The following is a 15,000-nucleotide window of genomic DNA, read 5'->3' on the forward strand; positions in this document are numbered from 1 at the left end:
ATTTTTATTTTTTGGAGGGGGGGGGTAGTAGTTCTTTGCTGGTTACCATACTTTATTACTGCTGGATTATGAAAATGCATTGTGGTTGGGGAAATTATATTGGATGTAATTTGAACTTCAGTTGTAGAATAGTGTTCGAGTAAGTCCTGCTAAAGCAAAATTCATTGACGTGTGTGTTCGTATTTTGTATTCCAGAAAACGAGTGTGTGTACATTTGCCCATCTGTCTGCCCCTCAGACAAAAATCCATCTGTCCACAGTACATATTTCATTTCAAAAGACGTGCTTGGTTGTTATGCACTTTTCTTTTTATTCCAGCACTGGGTGTGACGTGTTGGAGCTACGCAGGCGATACCAAAATCTTTACGTGCCCAGTGACTTCTTTGATACCAACTTTTCCTGGGTTGATGTTTTTCCCTTGAGCCGGCCATTCCGTCTTGGCAATACCTGCTCTTTCCATGTCATGCACAAAGACGTTGAACCCCTGCAGGCTGTAGATGCCACACTTGAGCCTTTTGATGCTAATCACCTTTACAGTGCTAAGGTACATAACGGTGTGTAATTGTGCTTAAATTTCACATTTCTATCATGAAGGAAACGTGATGCTCATTTTGCTTGAAATAATTTTTGGAACATAAATAATTGGAAGTTGGAATACACACTTTTATTAGTCACATATGGAAAATTGGTAAATGCAATGATAGATATTGATTAGACATTTGAGGATTGTATCATGACGAGTTTAAAATTTTCAGCTATGTATCTTGATACATGTATTATGGATTACAGCCGTTCGATTCGTCCGGTCGCCTGCTTCGAATCCTGATGAACCCCGTCATAGCTGTCGCAGCAGCTGACTGATTCGGTCGTTCAGGTCTGATTACGGGCCTGTCCACCATGATGCCATTCCTATTGAAACCACAAGTCATTAGATACGTCACACTGATCGCTACAACTAATAGCGACCGAGCGGAATTGCCAAGCGCAGGCATGGCTTTGTTTTGGGCACTAATCACCTGAACCCAATCTGGCCTTTAACGGATGTGCATAATTCTATTCATGATCAGGAAAAAGTCAAATGCACCCCAAGACCAAGTGCTTTTTAAAGTGGATTTGAAAGAACCCAGAGCAGGAATACAAACAGTACCAATGCAATCATTAAAGTAGAAAGCGCAATCAGAGATTGCAGACCCTCGCCAGGACTTGTTTTGTGTGGCAAGTAAATGGGAGAATGGACTAAATGAAAGCTCATTGATAATTATAAATGAAAGGTCTAAATGGTCTAGTTTGTGTGTAAAGGTCTGAAAGGTTCTTGAAAGGTCAAAGGGTGTTATTCATGTTCTTGCAGGTCATAAATGTCGAAAGGGCTCGAAAGACTTTTAAAACGTCTAAAAAGGGTCAAAGTTGTCGACAGAGTATTGAAAGGTGTGAAGGTTTAAAGGGTAGAAAGGAGTCGGGTCAGGTCAGGACGGTATGGGACCATGCGCCAGAGCAGCGCGTCGCTGCATCCACTTTCCACTGGAACTCCAGGGGCCTCCGTCTGGCCACCCCCATCTCCTTGAGATGCTGATCAACCTGCTGCCACCATGAGACACGTGATCGGCCTGTTGGCTTCCTCCACTCACGAGGCTCCCTCACTGAGAGAATCTGTTGAGCGGGATCAGCATCAGGAAAACGAGCCACGTGTCCATACAGCCGCAACTGATGCTCTCAGACTTTGCAGGTAACAAATCACATTTGAGTCTCTCTCAGCAACTACTCGTTGGAACCAAAGTCCAACCAGCGATAGCCAAGGATTCTCCGAAGAGACTTTGTACCAAAGGAATGAAATCAACATCACAGATCCCTGGTCAGAGTCCAAGTCTCACGTCCGTAGAGCAAGACTGGAAGGACCAAGGACCTGAAGACTCGGACTTTCGTCGTCCTGCACAGGTCCCGGCAGTGCCACACCCCATGATCCAGTGAATCTATGATTCCCCAGGCCCGACCCAGACATTTGTTGACCTCTGGCTCACAGCCAGCAGAGACATGAATATCACTGCCAAGATAAGTGAATCCCTCCGGGTCCTCAACATCCTCACTACGAACAAGTTCAGACAAGAGAGCATCATCCAAGACTTCACTGGAAGCCTGGATCTTAGTTTTGACCCAGGAAACCTGCAATCCCGTGGCTTCGACTCCTCATTCAGCACCTCGAGGGCCCCCAAAAGGATAAGTAGAGTCTCCACAAAGATGACTGCATCATCTGCAAAATCAAGGTCAGAGATCTTGACATTCCCAAACTATGCACCGCAGCTTGATCTCTCCGACATTCTCCCAATAATCCAGTCCATACAAGTGCTGAAAAGTGTGGGGGCCAGTATACACCCCTGATGAACTCCAGTAACAACTGGAAATAAGTCAGAGATGGTAACACTATATCTCACAGCATGATCAGTACCAGAGTATAGTTTAGACATCAGATTGAACAGATTTGGTGGCACCCCATGAAGACAAAGAATCCTCCAGAGGGCATCCTGATTCACGGAATCAAACTCTTTGCAGAGATCAACATGAGCTGCAAGCAGCCCCTGCCAAAACTCTTGCCTGCGTTCGGTGAAGACCCGAAGAGCAAAGATACAGTCAATCGTTGACCCTTTGGTGTAAAGCCTGACTGCTCTGGACACTGGTGCTCAATGATATGTTTGCAAACTCCATCAATAATTATCAGAGCAAAGACCTTGCCCGGCACGAAGAGCAGCGTTACCCCTCAGTAGTTGTTGCAGTCCTGGCGATCACCCTTCCCTTTTCAGAGAGGGACAACAAGGCCCCTTTTCCATTCATTTGCGGTAATGCCTGTCTTCCAGGCAGAGCACAGAACTGTATGCAATGACACAAGTACAGCATTTCCCCCAGCCTTGAGAATTTCAGCATGGATGCCACAGATCCCAGGAGCTTTAACCCATTTCACCCGGTTCTCAACAGTCCGTGTTTCCACAAACAACGGTGGATCACAGTTGATTGGAGGGTCAGCGATGGGGATGATAACACCATGGACATCCAACACAACAGCCAGTGGATCAGCCTGGTACAGCCTCTCAAAGTAACCAGCCCACCACGCCTTCACTTCGGACTCCTCTGTCAAGAGCCCACCACCCTCCACTCCAACTTCAGAACACCGAGGGACGGGCTTCGAGGAACGCAATGTGCGAATTCCCCTGTAAGCAGGATGATAATCACGACCACAGGTGATGCTCCACCCCCTCACAGATTCTTTGCACAAAGGCTTCCTTGTCCACCCTTACTGCACGTCCAGTTTTACGCCTCAGCTCCCTGAACAGCTCAGCTCTGCTATTCAGCCTGGTCTTGAAAGCCAGTTTCCCTTGAAAGACAAAATTCTTCTTTGCTGGAAGATGTCTTGGAGCTCACCATAGAGCGATTATCAAGGAGGGTGGTCTTGAAGGCACTCCACAACTCTTCATGATTCTCCAAAGCACCCAGACTCCCCAACTCACCACTCAGCTTGTTCGCAAATTCCTCAGCTCCCCTCTTATCCTTGAGCTTGCCAACATCCAGCCTAGGCTGGGATGGTACCATTCTCCCGGATTTAATCTGCAACTCCAGAGTTGCTTCAAGCCTGTGGTCGGTATTGAGGAACTGAGCACTCTGGTAGACAACTCCTTCAGTTCTGGATCATCCTCCAGTGACCATCAATGAGCACATGGTCAGTCTCCTTTTTTCACACCACCAGCATTGGAATACCAAGTCCAGTGATGAACCTGTGGGTGCTGAAACCATGAACCAGCCACCCTTCGTCCATCATTTCTTGGAAAGTCATTGAACTTTGTGCTATTCTGGTTGTTGGTTCACAAGGAGCTTCTCAGCCCTTTGACAGGTTTTGTTTTTAGATCCTCGTGGAGGATCTCTAAGTCTTACGCACGTTGTTGTTCTGCTTCTTATTGTGGAATTTTTTGTTTCACAGCCTACAGTTTTCATCGAAACTTCCTGAAACTTGGCATATATATGTAAAAATACCCTGCGCAGACAGTAACCATGTCCGATTTTGAAAATTCCTCCTAGAAAAAAGTTTTGACGTCAAAATATCTCCGCTAATGCAAATCGCCTAAAAATTATCTCTGAAACTATGCATGCTTTTTGAATTCTGTTTGCGGGAATTGAACAGGGCATTAGCAGAGATGAATTACTGCACATGTGATACATCACTATGACATCATATCAATTTTTATGACGTCATTCCTATTTGACATTTTTTGTTTCACAACCCAGAGTTTTCATCGGATCTTCGTGAAACTTGCCATGTAGATGCAGAAAGCCCATGCACAGGCAGTAACCATCTCCGAATTTGGAAATTCTTCCGAGAAAAAAAGTTGATGTCATAATATCGCCGCTAATGGAAATCGCCTATTAGTATACCATTATCTCTGAAACTAGGCAAGCTGTTTGAATTTTGTTTGCGGGAATCAAGCCAGGCACAGATAATTTATTGCAAACCTGATACATCACAATGGCGTCATATTCGTTTTTATGACGTCATTAACAGGACGAGGCTCTTAGCTCATTTGAGCTTGTTAATCATGCTGGGTGTCCTTATCCATACACCCTCCTCACCAGGAAACCTGGTGGGGTGTATGGTTTTGTCGCCGAGAACCCGACCATGAAACAGGTTAGTACAGGTTTACACGGGACCTGCAGCAATTCACTGATTGAATCTCGCCTGACCTGAAAGTGTGGAGTCGAGGATAGAAAATAAGGAGTTCTAAAGGGTGTTGGAGGTCGAAGGGTTCAAAAGGGTGTAATGGAGTAGATTGTGTATTTGGGATGTTGAGGGTTTAGGGGCTAAAGGGTCTCAAGGGGTCCAAAGGCATATCGGGGTCAAATGTAATGAATACACACACTCGCGTTCTGTGCGGACAAACACAAACGGACCTAATTTCAATGGCCTCTACTCTGGTGAGGGTAACAATTAACTTCCTCCCAACAATATGCGCCCAGGGGCCAAGAAAATTATTGTTGGGAGAGACACGGAGAGGGTGGGGGAGAGACACGGAGAGTGTGGGGGAGAGACACGGAGAGGGTGGAAGAGGGTGGGGGGAGAGACACTGAGAGGGTGGGGAGAGACACTGAGAGGGTGGAGGGAGAGACACGGAGAGGGTGGGGGGAGAGACACGGAGAGGGTGGGGGGAGAGACACGGAGAGGGTGGGGGGAGAGACACGGAGAGGGTGGGGGGAGAGAGACACGGGGGGGGAGGGCGGAGAGAGACACGGGGGGGAGGGAGGGCGGAGAGAGACACGGGGAGGGAGGGGGAGAGAGACATGGGGAGGGAGGGGGAGAGAGACGGAGGGAAGGGGAGGGACAGGGAAGGGGGACACGGACAGGGAGGGTGGAGAGACACGGACACTGAGAGGGAAGGGGAGAGAGACACGCAGAGGGAGGGGGAGAGAGACAGACATGGAGAGGGAGGGGGAGAGACACGGAGAGGGAGGGGAGAGAGACAGACATGGAGAGGGAGGGGGAGAGAGACAGACACGGAGAGGGAGGGGAGAGAGACAGACACGGAGAGGGAGGGGGAGAGAGACAGACACGGAGAGGGAGGGGAGAGAGACAGACACGGAGAGGGAGGGGGAGAGAGACAGACACGGAGAGGGAGGGGAGAGAGACAGACACGGAGAGGGAGGGGAGAGAGACAGACACGGAGAGGGAGGGGGAGAGAGACAGACACGGAGAGGGAGGGGAGAGAGACAGACACGGAGAGGGAGGGGAGAGAGACAGACACGGAGAGGGAGGGGGAGAGAGACAGACACGGAGAGGGAGGGGGAGAGAGACAGACACGGAGAGGGAGGGGGAGAGAGACAGACACGGAGAGGGAGGGGGAGAGAGACAGACACGGAGAGGGAGGGGGAGAGAGACAGACACGGAGAGGGAGGGGGAGAGAGACAGACACGGAGAGGGAGGGGGAGAGAGACAGACACGGAGAGGGAGGGGAGAGAGACAGACACGGAGAGGGAGGGGAGAGAGACAGACACGGAGAGGGAGGGGGAGAGAGACAGACACTGAGAGGGAGGGGGAGAGAGACAGACACGGAGAGGGAGGGGAGAGAGAGACAGACACGGAGAGGGAGGGGAGAGAGACAGACACGGAGAGGGAGGGGGAGAGAGACAGACACGGAGAGGGAGGGGGAGAGAGACAGACACGGAGAGGGAGGGGGAGAGAGACAGACACGGAGAGGGAGGGGGAGAGAGACAGACACGGAGAGGGAGGGGGAGAGAGACAGACAAGGAGAGGGAGGGGGAGAGAGACAGACACGGAGAGGGAGGGGAGAGAGACAGACACGGAGAGGGAGGGGGAGAGAGACAGACACGGAGAGGGAGGGGAGAGAGACAGACACGGAGAGGGAGGGAGAGAGAGACAGACACGGAGGGGAGGAGACAGACACGGAGAGGGGGGGAGAGACACTGAGAGGGAGCGGGAGAGACACGGAGAGGGAGCGGGAGAGACACGGAGAGGGAGCGGGAGAGACACGGAGAGGGAGCGGGAGAGACACGGAGAGGGAGCGGGAGAGACACGGAGAGGGAGCGGGAGAGACACGGAGAGGGAGCGGGAGAGACACGGAGAGGGAGCGGGAGAGACACGGAGAGGGAGCGGGAGAGAGAGTGTGAGGGAGGGCGAGATAGACACTGAGAGGAGAGAGGGCGAGATAGACACTGAGAGGAGAGAGGGGGAGGGGGAGAGACACAGAGAGGGAGATTCAAAGACACTGAGAGGGAGAGGGAGATGGAAAGACACGGAGATGGAGAGACACGGACACGGCGATGGAGAGACACAGACACGGAGAGAGAGAGAGAGAGAGAGAGAGGGAGAGAGACGGAGAGAGGGAGAGACACGGAGACAGAGAGAGACGGAGAGAGAGACAGAGACACAGAGAGACGGAGATGGAGAGACACGGAGAGAGGGAGACACGGAGAGAGGGAGACACGGAGAGAGGGAGACACGGAGAGAGGGAGACACGGAGAGAGGGAGACACGGAGAGAGGGAGACACGGAGAGAGGGAGACACGGAGAGAGGGAGACACGGAGAGAGGGAGACACGGAGAGAGGGAGACACGGAGAGAGGGAGACACGGAGAGAGGGAGACACGGAGAGAGGGAGACACGGAGAGAGGGAGACACGGAGAGAGGGAGACACGGAGAGAGGGAGACAGGGAGACACGGAGAGAGGGAGACACGGAGAGAGGGAGACAGGGAGACACGGAGAGAGGGAGACAGGGAGACACGGAGAGAGGGAGACAGGGAGACACGGAGAGAGGGAGACAGGGAGACACGGAGAGAGGGAGACACGGAGACACGGAGAGAGGGAGAGACGGAGACACGGAGAGAGGGAGAGAGGGAGAGACGGAGAGAGGGAGAGAGGGAGACACGGAGAGAGGGAGCCAGGGAGACACGGAGAGAGGGAGACAGGGAGACACGGAGAGAGGGAGACACGGAGAGAGGGAGACACGGAGAGGGGGAGACACGGAGAGAGGGAGACACGGAGAGAGGGAGACACGGAGAGAGGGAGACACGGAGAGAGGGAGACACGGAGAGAGGGAGAGAGGGAGAGAGGGAGAGACGGAGAGCGGGAGGCAGGGAGAGAGGGAGACACGGAGGGAGGGTGACACGGGGAGAGGGGGAGACGGGGAGAGAGAGGGAGACACGGAGAGAGAGGGAGACACAGAGAGAGGGAGACACGGAGAGAGGGAGACACGGAGAGAGGGAGACACGGAGAGAGGGAGACACGGAGAGAGGGAGACACGGAGACAGGGAGACACGGAGAGAGGGAGACAGGGAGACACGGAGAGAGGGAGACAGGGAGACACGGAGAGAGGGAGACAGGGAGACACGGAGAGAGGGAGACAGGGAGACACGGAGAGAGGGAGACAGGGAGACACGGAGAGAGGGAGACAGGGAGACACGGAGAGAGGGAGACACGGAGAGAGGGAGACACGGAGAGAGGGAGACACGGAGAGAGGGAGACACGGAGAGAGGGAGACACGGAGAGAGGGAGACACGGAGACAGGGAGACACGGAGAGAGGGAGACAGGGAGACACGGAGAGAGGGAGACAGGGAGACACGGAGAGAGGGAGACAGGGAGACACGGAGAGAGGGAGACAGGGAGAGAGGGAGAGAGGAGAGACGGAGAGAGGGAGAGAGGGAGAGAGGGAGAGACGGAGAGAGGGAGACAGGGAGACACGGAGAGAGGAGAGAGGGAGACAGAGAGACACGGGGAGAGGGAGACACGGAGACAGAGAGACACGGAGACAGGGAGACACGGAGAGAGGGAGACACGGAGACAGGGAGACACGGAGAGAGGGAGAGAGGAGAGAGAGAGAGAGAGAGAGGGAGAGAGGGAGAGACGGAGAGAGGGAGAGAGAGAGAGAGACGGAGAGAGAGAGAGGAGGGAGAGAGGGAGAGACGGAGAGAGAGAGGGAGAGACGGAGAGAGAGAGGGAGAGACGGAGAGAGAGAGGGAGAGAGGGAGAGACGGAGAGAGGGAGAGACGGAGAGAGAGAGGGAGAGAGGGAGAGACGGAGAGAGGGAGAGACGGAGAGAGGGAGAGGGAGAGACGGAGACAGGGAGACACGGAGAGAGGGAGACAGGGAGACACGGAGACAGGGAGACACGGAGAGAGGGAGACAGGGAGACACGGAGAGAGGGAGACAGGGAGACACGGAGAGAGGGAGACAGGGAGACACGGAGAGAGGGAGACAGGGAGACACGGAGAGAGGGAGACACGGAGAGAGGGAGACACGGAGACAGGGAGACAGGGAGACACGGAGAGAGGGAGACAGGGAGACACGGAGACAGGGAGACACGGAGAGAGGGAGACACGGAGAGAGGGAGACAGGGAGACACGGAGAGAGGGAGACAGGGAGACACGGAGAGACGGAGAGAGGGAGACACGGAGACAGGGAGACAGGGAGACACGGAGAGAGGGAGACAGGGAGACACGGAGAGAGGGAGACAGGGAGACACGGAGAGAGGGAGACAGGGAGACACGGAGAGAGGGAGACAGGGAGACACGGAGAGAGGGAGACAGGGAGACACGGAGAGAGGGAGACAGGGAGACAGGGAGACACGGAGAGAGGGAGACAGGGAGATACAGAGAGAGGGAGACAGGGAGACAGGGAGACACGGAGAGAGGGAGACAGGGAGACACGGAGAGAGGGAGACAGGGAGACACGGAGAGAGGGAGACAGGGAGACACGGAGAGAGGGAGACAGGGAGACACGGAGAGAGGGAGACAGGGAGACACGGAGACACGGAGAGAGGGAGACAGGGAGACAGGGAGACACGGAGAGAGGGAGACAGGGAGACAGGGAGACACGGAGAGAGGGAGACACGGAGAGAGGGAGACAGGGAGACACGGAGAGAGGGAGACAGGGAGACACGGAGAGAGGGAGACAGGGAGACAGGGAGACAGGGAGACAGGGAGACAGGGAGACAGGGAGACAGGGAGACAGGGAGACAGGGAGACAGGGAGACACGGAGACAGGGAGACACGGAGACAGGGAGACACGGAGACAGGGAGACACGGAGACAGGGAGACACGGAGACAGGGAGACACGGAGACAGGGAGACACGGAGACAGGGAGACACGGAGACAGGGAGACACGGAGACAGGGAGACACGGAGACAGGGAGACACGGAGACAGGGAGACACGGAGACAGGGAGACACGGAGACAGGGAGACACGGAGACAGGGAGACACGGAGACAGGGAGACACGGAGATACGGAGAGAGGGAGACAGGGAGAGAGGGAGACAGGGAGACAGGGAGACAGGGAGACAGGGAGACAGGGAGACAGGGAGACAGGGAGACACGGAGACAGGGAGACAGGGAGACCCGGAGACACGGAGAGACGGAGAGAGGAGAGAGGGAGAGACGGAGAGAGGGAGACAGGGAGACACGGAGAGAGGAGAGAGGGAGACAGGGAGACACGGAGAGAGGGAGAGAGGGAGAGAGGGAGAGACGGAGAGAGGGAGACACGGAGAGAGGGAGAGAGGGAGAGAGGGAGACAGGGGGACACGGAGAGAGGGAGGCAGGGAGAGACGGAGAGAGGGAGACACGGAGAGAGGGAGACAGGGAGAGGGAGACACGGAGAGAGGGAGAGAGGGAGACAGGGAGACACGGAGAGAGGGAGACAGGGAGACACGGAGAGAGGGAGACAGGGAGACACGGAGAGAGGGAGACAGGGAGACACGGAGAGAGGGAGACAGGGAGACAGGGAGACACGGAGAGAGGGAGACAGGGAGACACGGAGACACGGAGAGAGGGAGACACGGAGACAGGGAGACACGGAGACAGGGAGACACGGAGAGAGGGAGACACGGAGACAGGGAGACACGGAGACAGGGAGACACGGAGAGAGGGAGACAGGGAGACACGGAGAGAGGGAGACAGGGAGACAGGGAGACAGGGAGACACGGAGACAGGGAGACACGGAGACAGGGAGACACGGAGAGAGGGAGACAGGGAGACACGGAGAGAGGGAGACAGGGAGACACGGAGAGAGGGAGACAGGGAGACACGGAGAGAGGGAGACAGGGAGACAGGGAGACAGGGAGACACGGAGAGAGGGAGACAGGGAGACACGGAGAGAGGGAGACAGGGAGACACGGAGAGAGGGAGACAGGGAGATACGGAGAGAGGGAGACAGGGAGAGAGGGAGACAGGAGAGAGGGAGACAGGGAGAGACGGAGAGAGGGAGACAGGGAGACACGGAGAGAGGGAGACACGGAGAGAGGCAGACAGGGAGACACGGAGACAGGGAGACACGGAGAGAGGGAGACAGGGAGACACGGAGAGAGGGAGACAGGGAGACACGGAGACACGGAGAGAGGGAGACACGGACAGAGGGAGACACGGAGAGAGGGAGAGACGGAGAGAGGGAGAGACGGAGAGAGGGAGACACGGAGAGAGGGAGACACGGAGAGAGGGAGACACGGAGAGAGGGAGACACGGAGAGAGGGAGACACGGAGAGAGGGAGACAGGGAGACACGGAGAGAGGGAGACAGGGAGACACGGAGAGAGGGAGACAGGGAGACACGGAGAGAGGGAGACAGGGAGACACGGAGAGAGGGAGAGGGAGAGAGAGAGGGAGAGACGGAGAGAGGGAGAGACGGAGAGAGGAGAGAGGGAGAGACGGAGAGAGGGAGAGGGAGAGAGAGGGAGAGGGAGACAGGGAGACACGGAGAGAGGGAGACAGGGAGACACGGAGAGAGGGAGACAGGGAGACACGGAGACAGGGAGACAGGGAGACACGGAGAGAGGGAGACAGGGAGACACGGAGACAGGGAGACACGGAGACAGGGAGACAGGGAGACAGGGAGACACGGAGACAGGGAGACACGGAGAGAGGGAGACACGGAGAGAGGGAGAGAGGAGAGACGGAGAGAGGGAGAGACGGAGAGAGGGAGACACGGAGAGAGGGAGAGAGGGAGAGAGGGAGAGACGGAGAGAGGGAGACAGGGAGAGACGGAGAGAGGGAGACACGGAGAGAGGGAGACAGGGAGACACGGAGAGAGGGAGACAGGGAGATACGGAGCGAGGGAGACAGGGAGACACGGAGAGAGGGAGACACAGAGAGAGGGAGACACGGAGAGAGGGAGACACGGCGAGAGGGAGACACGGAGAGAGGGAGACACGGAGAGAGGGAGAGAGGGGAGAGAGAGAGGGAGACACGGAGAGAGGGAGACAGGGAGACACGGAGAGAGGGAGACAGGGAGACACGGAGAGAGGGAGTCAGGGAGATACGGAGAGAGGGAGACAGGGAGACACGGAGAGAGGGAGACAGGGAGACACGGAGAGAGGGAGACACGGAGAGAGGGAGACAGGGAGACACGGAGACACGGAGAGAGGGAGACAGGGAGACAGGGAGACAGGGAGACAGGGAGACACGGAGAGAGGGAGACAGGGAGACACGGAGACAGGGAGACACGGAGAGAGGGAGACAGGGAGACACGGAGAGAGGGAGACAGGGAGAGAGGGAGACAGGGAGACACGGAGAGAGGGAGACAGGGAGACACGGAGAGAGGGAGACAGGGAGACACGGAGAGAGGGAGACAGGGAGACACGGAGAGAGGGAGACACGGAGACACGGAAACAGGGAGACACGGAGACACGGAGAGAGGGAGACAGGGAGAGAGGGAGACAGGGAGACAGGGAGACACGGAGAGAGGGAGACAGGGAGACACGGAGAGAGGGAGACAGGGAGACACGGAGAGAGGGAGACAGGGAGACACGGAGAGAGGGAGACAGGGAGACACGGAGAGAGGGAGACAGGGAGACACGGAGAGAGGGAGACAGGGAGACACGGAGAGAGGGAGACAGGGAGATACGGAGAGAGGGAGACACGGAGAGAGGGAGACACGGAGAGAGGGAGACAGGGAGACACGGAGAGAGGGAGACAGGGAGACACGGAGAGAGGGAGACAGGGAGACACGGAGAGAGGGAGACAGGGAGACACGGAGAGAGGGAGACAGGGAGACACGGAGAGAGGGAGACAGGGAGACACGGAGAGAGGGAGACAGGGAGACACGGAGAGAGGGAGACAGGGAGACACGGAGAGAGGGAGACAGGGAGACACGGAGAGAGGGAGACAGGGAGACACGGAGACAGGGAGACACGGAGAGAGGGAGACAGGGAGACACGGAGAGAGGGAGACAGGGAGACACGGAGAGAGGGAGACAGGGAGACACGGAGAGAGGGAGACAGGGAGACACGGAGAGAGGGAGACAGGGAGACACGGAGAGAGGGAGACAGGGAGACACGGAGAGAGGGAGACAGGGAGACACGGAGAGAGGGAGACAGGGAGACACGGAGAGAGGGAGACAGGGAGACACGGAGAGAGGGAGACAGGGAGAGAGGGAGAGACGGAGAGGGAGAGACGGAGAGAGGGAGAGACGGAGAGAGGGAGACAGGGAGAGACGGAGAGAGGGAGACAGGGAGAGACGGAGAGAGGGAGACAGGGAGAGAGGGAGACAGGGAGAGAGGGAGAGAGGGAGACAGGGAGACACGGAGAGAGGGAGACAGGGAGACACGGAGAGAGGGAGACAGGGAGAGGGAGAGAGGGAGAGACGGAGAGAGGAGAGAGGGAGAGACGGAGAGAGGGAGAGACGGGAGAGAGGGAGAGACGGAGAGAGGGAGACAGGGAGAGAGGGAGAGACGGAGAGAGGGAGAGGGGAGAGAGGGAGAGACGGAGAGAGGGAGACAGGGAGACACGGAGAGAGGGAGACAGGGAGACACGGAGAGAGGGAGAGACGGAGAGAGGGAGACACGGAGAGAGGGAGACACGGAGAGAGGGAGACACGGAGAGAGGGAGACACGGAGAGAGGGAGACACGGAGAGAGGGAGACACGGAGAGAGGGAGAGACGGAGAGAGGGAGAGACGGAGAGAGGGAGAGACGGAGAGAGGGAGAGACGGAGAGAGGGAGACACGGAGAGAGGGAGACACGGAGAGAGGGAGACACGGAGAGAGGGAGAGACGGAGAGAGGGAGAGACGGAGAGAGGGAGAGACGGAGAGAGGGAGACAGGGAGAGACGGAGAGAGGGAGAGACGGAGAGAGGGAGACAGGGAGACACGGAGAGAGGGAGACAGGGAGAGACGGAGAGAGGGAGACAGGGAGACACGGAGAGAGGGAGACAGGGAGACACGGAGAGAGGGAGACAGGGAGACACGGAGAGAGGGAGACAGGGAGACACGGAGAGAGGGAGACAGGGAGACACGGAGAGAGGGAGACAGGGAGACACGGAGAGAGGGAGACAGGGAGACACGGAGAGAGGGAGACAGGGAGACACGGAGAGAGGGAGACAGGGAGACACGGAGAGAGGGAGACAGGGAGACACGGAGAGAGGGAGACAGGGAGAGACGCAGAGAGGGAGACAGGGAGACACGGAGAGAGGGAGACAGGGAGACACGGAGAGAGGGAGACAGGGAGACACGGAGAGAGAGAGAGAGGGAGAGAGGGAGACACGGAGAGAGGGAGACAGGGAGACACGGAGAGAGGGAGACAGGGAGAGAGGGAGAGACGGAGAGAGAGGGAGAGACGGAGAGAGGGAGAGAGGGAGAGACGGAGAGAGGGAGAGACGGAGAGAGGGAGAGGCGGAGAGAGAGACGGAGAGAGAGAGGGAGAGACGGAGAGAGAGAGGGAGAGACGGAGAGAGAGAGGGAGAGACGGAGAGAGGGAGAGACGGAGAGAGGGAGAGGGAGAGACGGAGAGAGGGAGAGACGGAGAGACGGAGAGAGGGAGAGACGGAGAGAGGGAGAGACGGAGAGACGGAGAGAGGGAGAGACGGAGAGAGGGAGAGACGGAGAGAGGGAGAGACGGAGAGAGGGAGAGACGGAGAGAGGGAGAGACGGAGAGAGGGAGAGAGGGAGAGACGGAGAGAGGGAGAGACGGAGAGAGGGAGAGACGGAGAGAGGGAGAGACGGAGAGAGGGAGAGACGGAGAGAGGGAGAGACGGAGAGAGGGAGAGACGGAGAGAGGGAGAGACGGAGACACGGAGAGAGGGAGAGAGGGAGAGAGGGAGAGAGGGAGACACGGAGAGAGGGAGACAGGGAGACACGGAGAGAGGGAGACACGGAGAGAGGGAGACATGGAGAGAGGGAGACACGGAGAGAGGGAGACGGGGAGACAGGGAGACACGGAGAGAGGGAGACGGGGAGACAGGGAGACACGGAGAGAGGGAGACAGGGAGACACGGAGAGAGGGAGACAGGGAGACACGGAGAGAGGGAGACAGGGAGACACGGAGAGAGGGAGACAGGGAGACACGGAGAGAGGGAGACAGGGAGACACGGAGAGAGGGAGACAGGGAGACACGGAGAGAGGGAGACAGGGAGACACGGAGAGAGGGAGACAGGGAGACACGGAGAGAGGGAGACAGGGAGACACGGAGAGAGGGAGACAGGGAGACACGGAGAGAGGGAGACAGGGAGACACGGAGAGAGAGAGAGAGACGGAGAG

At 57.0% G+C, this 15,000-nt stretch overlaps 2 protein-coding genes across 5 annotated transcripts in view; one reads left to right on the forward strand and one right to left on the reverse strand.

The window, feature by feature from the left end:
* Positions 1-15,000, forward strand: part of CCAR1 (cell division cycle and apoptosis regulator 1) — a 199,649-nt gene that overhangs the window by 73,749 nt on the left and 110,900 nt on the right. For all 4 annotated transcript variants that reach the window (XM_085863730.1, XM_085863731.1, XM_085863729.1 and 1 more), the window contains one exon: positions 318-543. In XM_085863730.1, the coding sequence (XP_085719856.1) occupies positions 318-543 (226 nt within the window). The remainder of the gene's footprint in view (positions 1-317; positions 544-15,000) is intronic.
* On the reverse strand, positions 4,696-9,746 carry LOC147008489 (uncharacterized; the record flags this gene model as incomplete). The annotated part of the gene is made up of 2 exons (XM_085864475.1): positions 4,696-4,718; positions 8,600-9,746. Coding segments are annotated over 2 exons (1,170 nt in total), but the record flags the coding sequence as incomplete, so codon positions are not given.

The sequence above is a fragment of the Eptatretus burgeri genome, chromosome 18 (assembly GCF_056783735.1).
Source record: "Eptatretus burgeri isolate ZD-2024b chromosome 18, Ebu_testis_v1, whole genome shotgun sequence".
Taxonomy (NCBI): domain Eukaryota; kingdom Metazoa; phylum Chordata; class Myxini; order Myxiniformes; family Myxinidae; genus Eptatretus; species Eptatretus burgeri.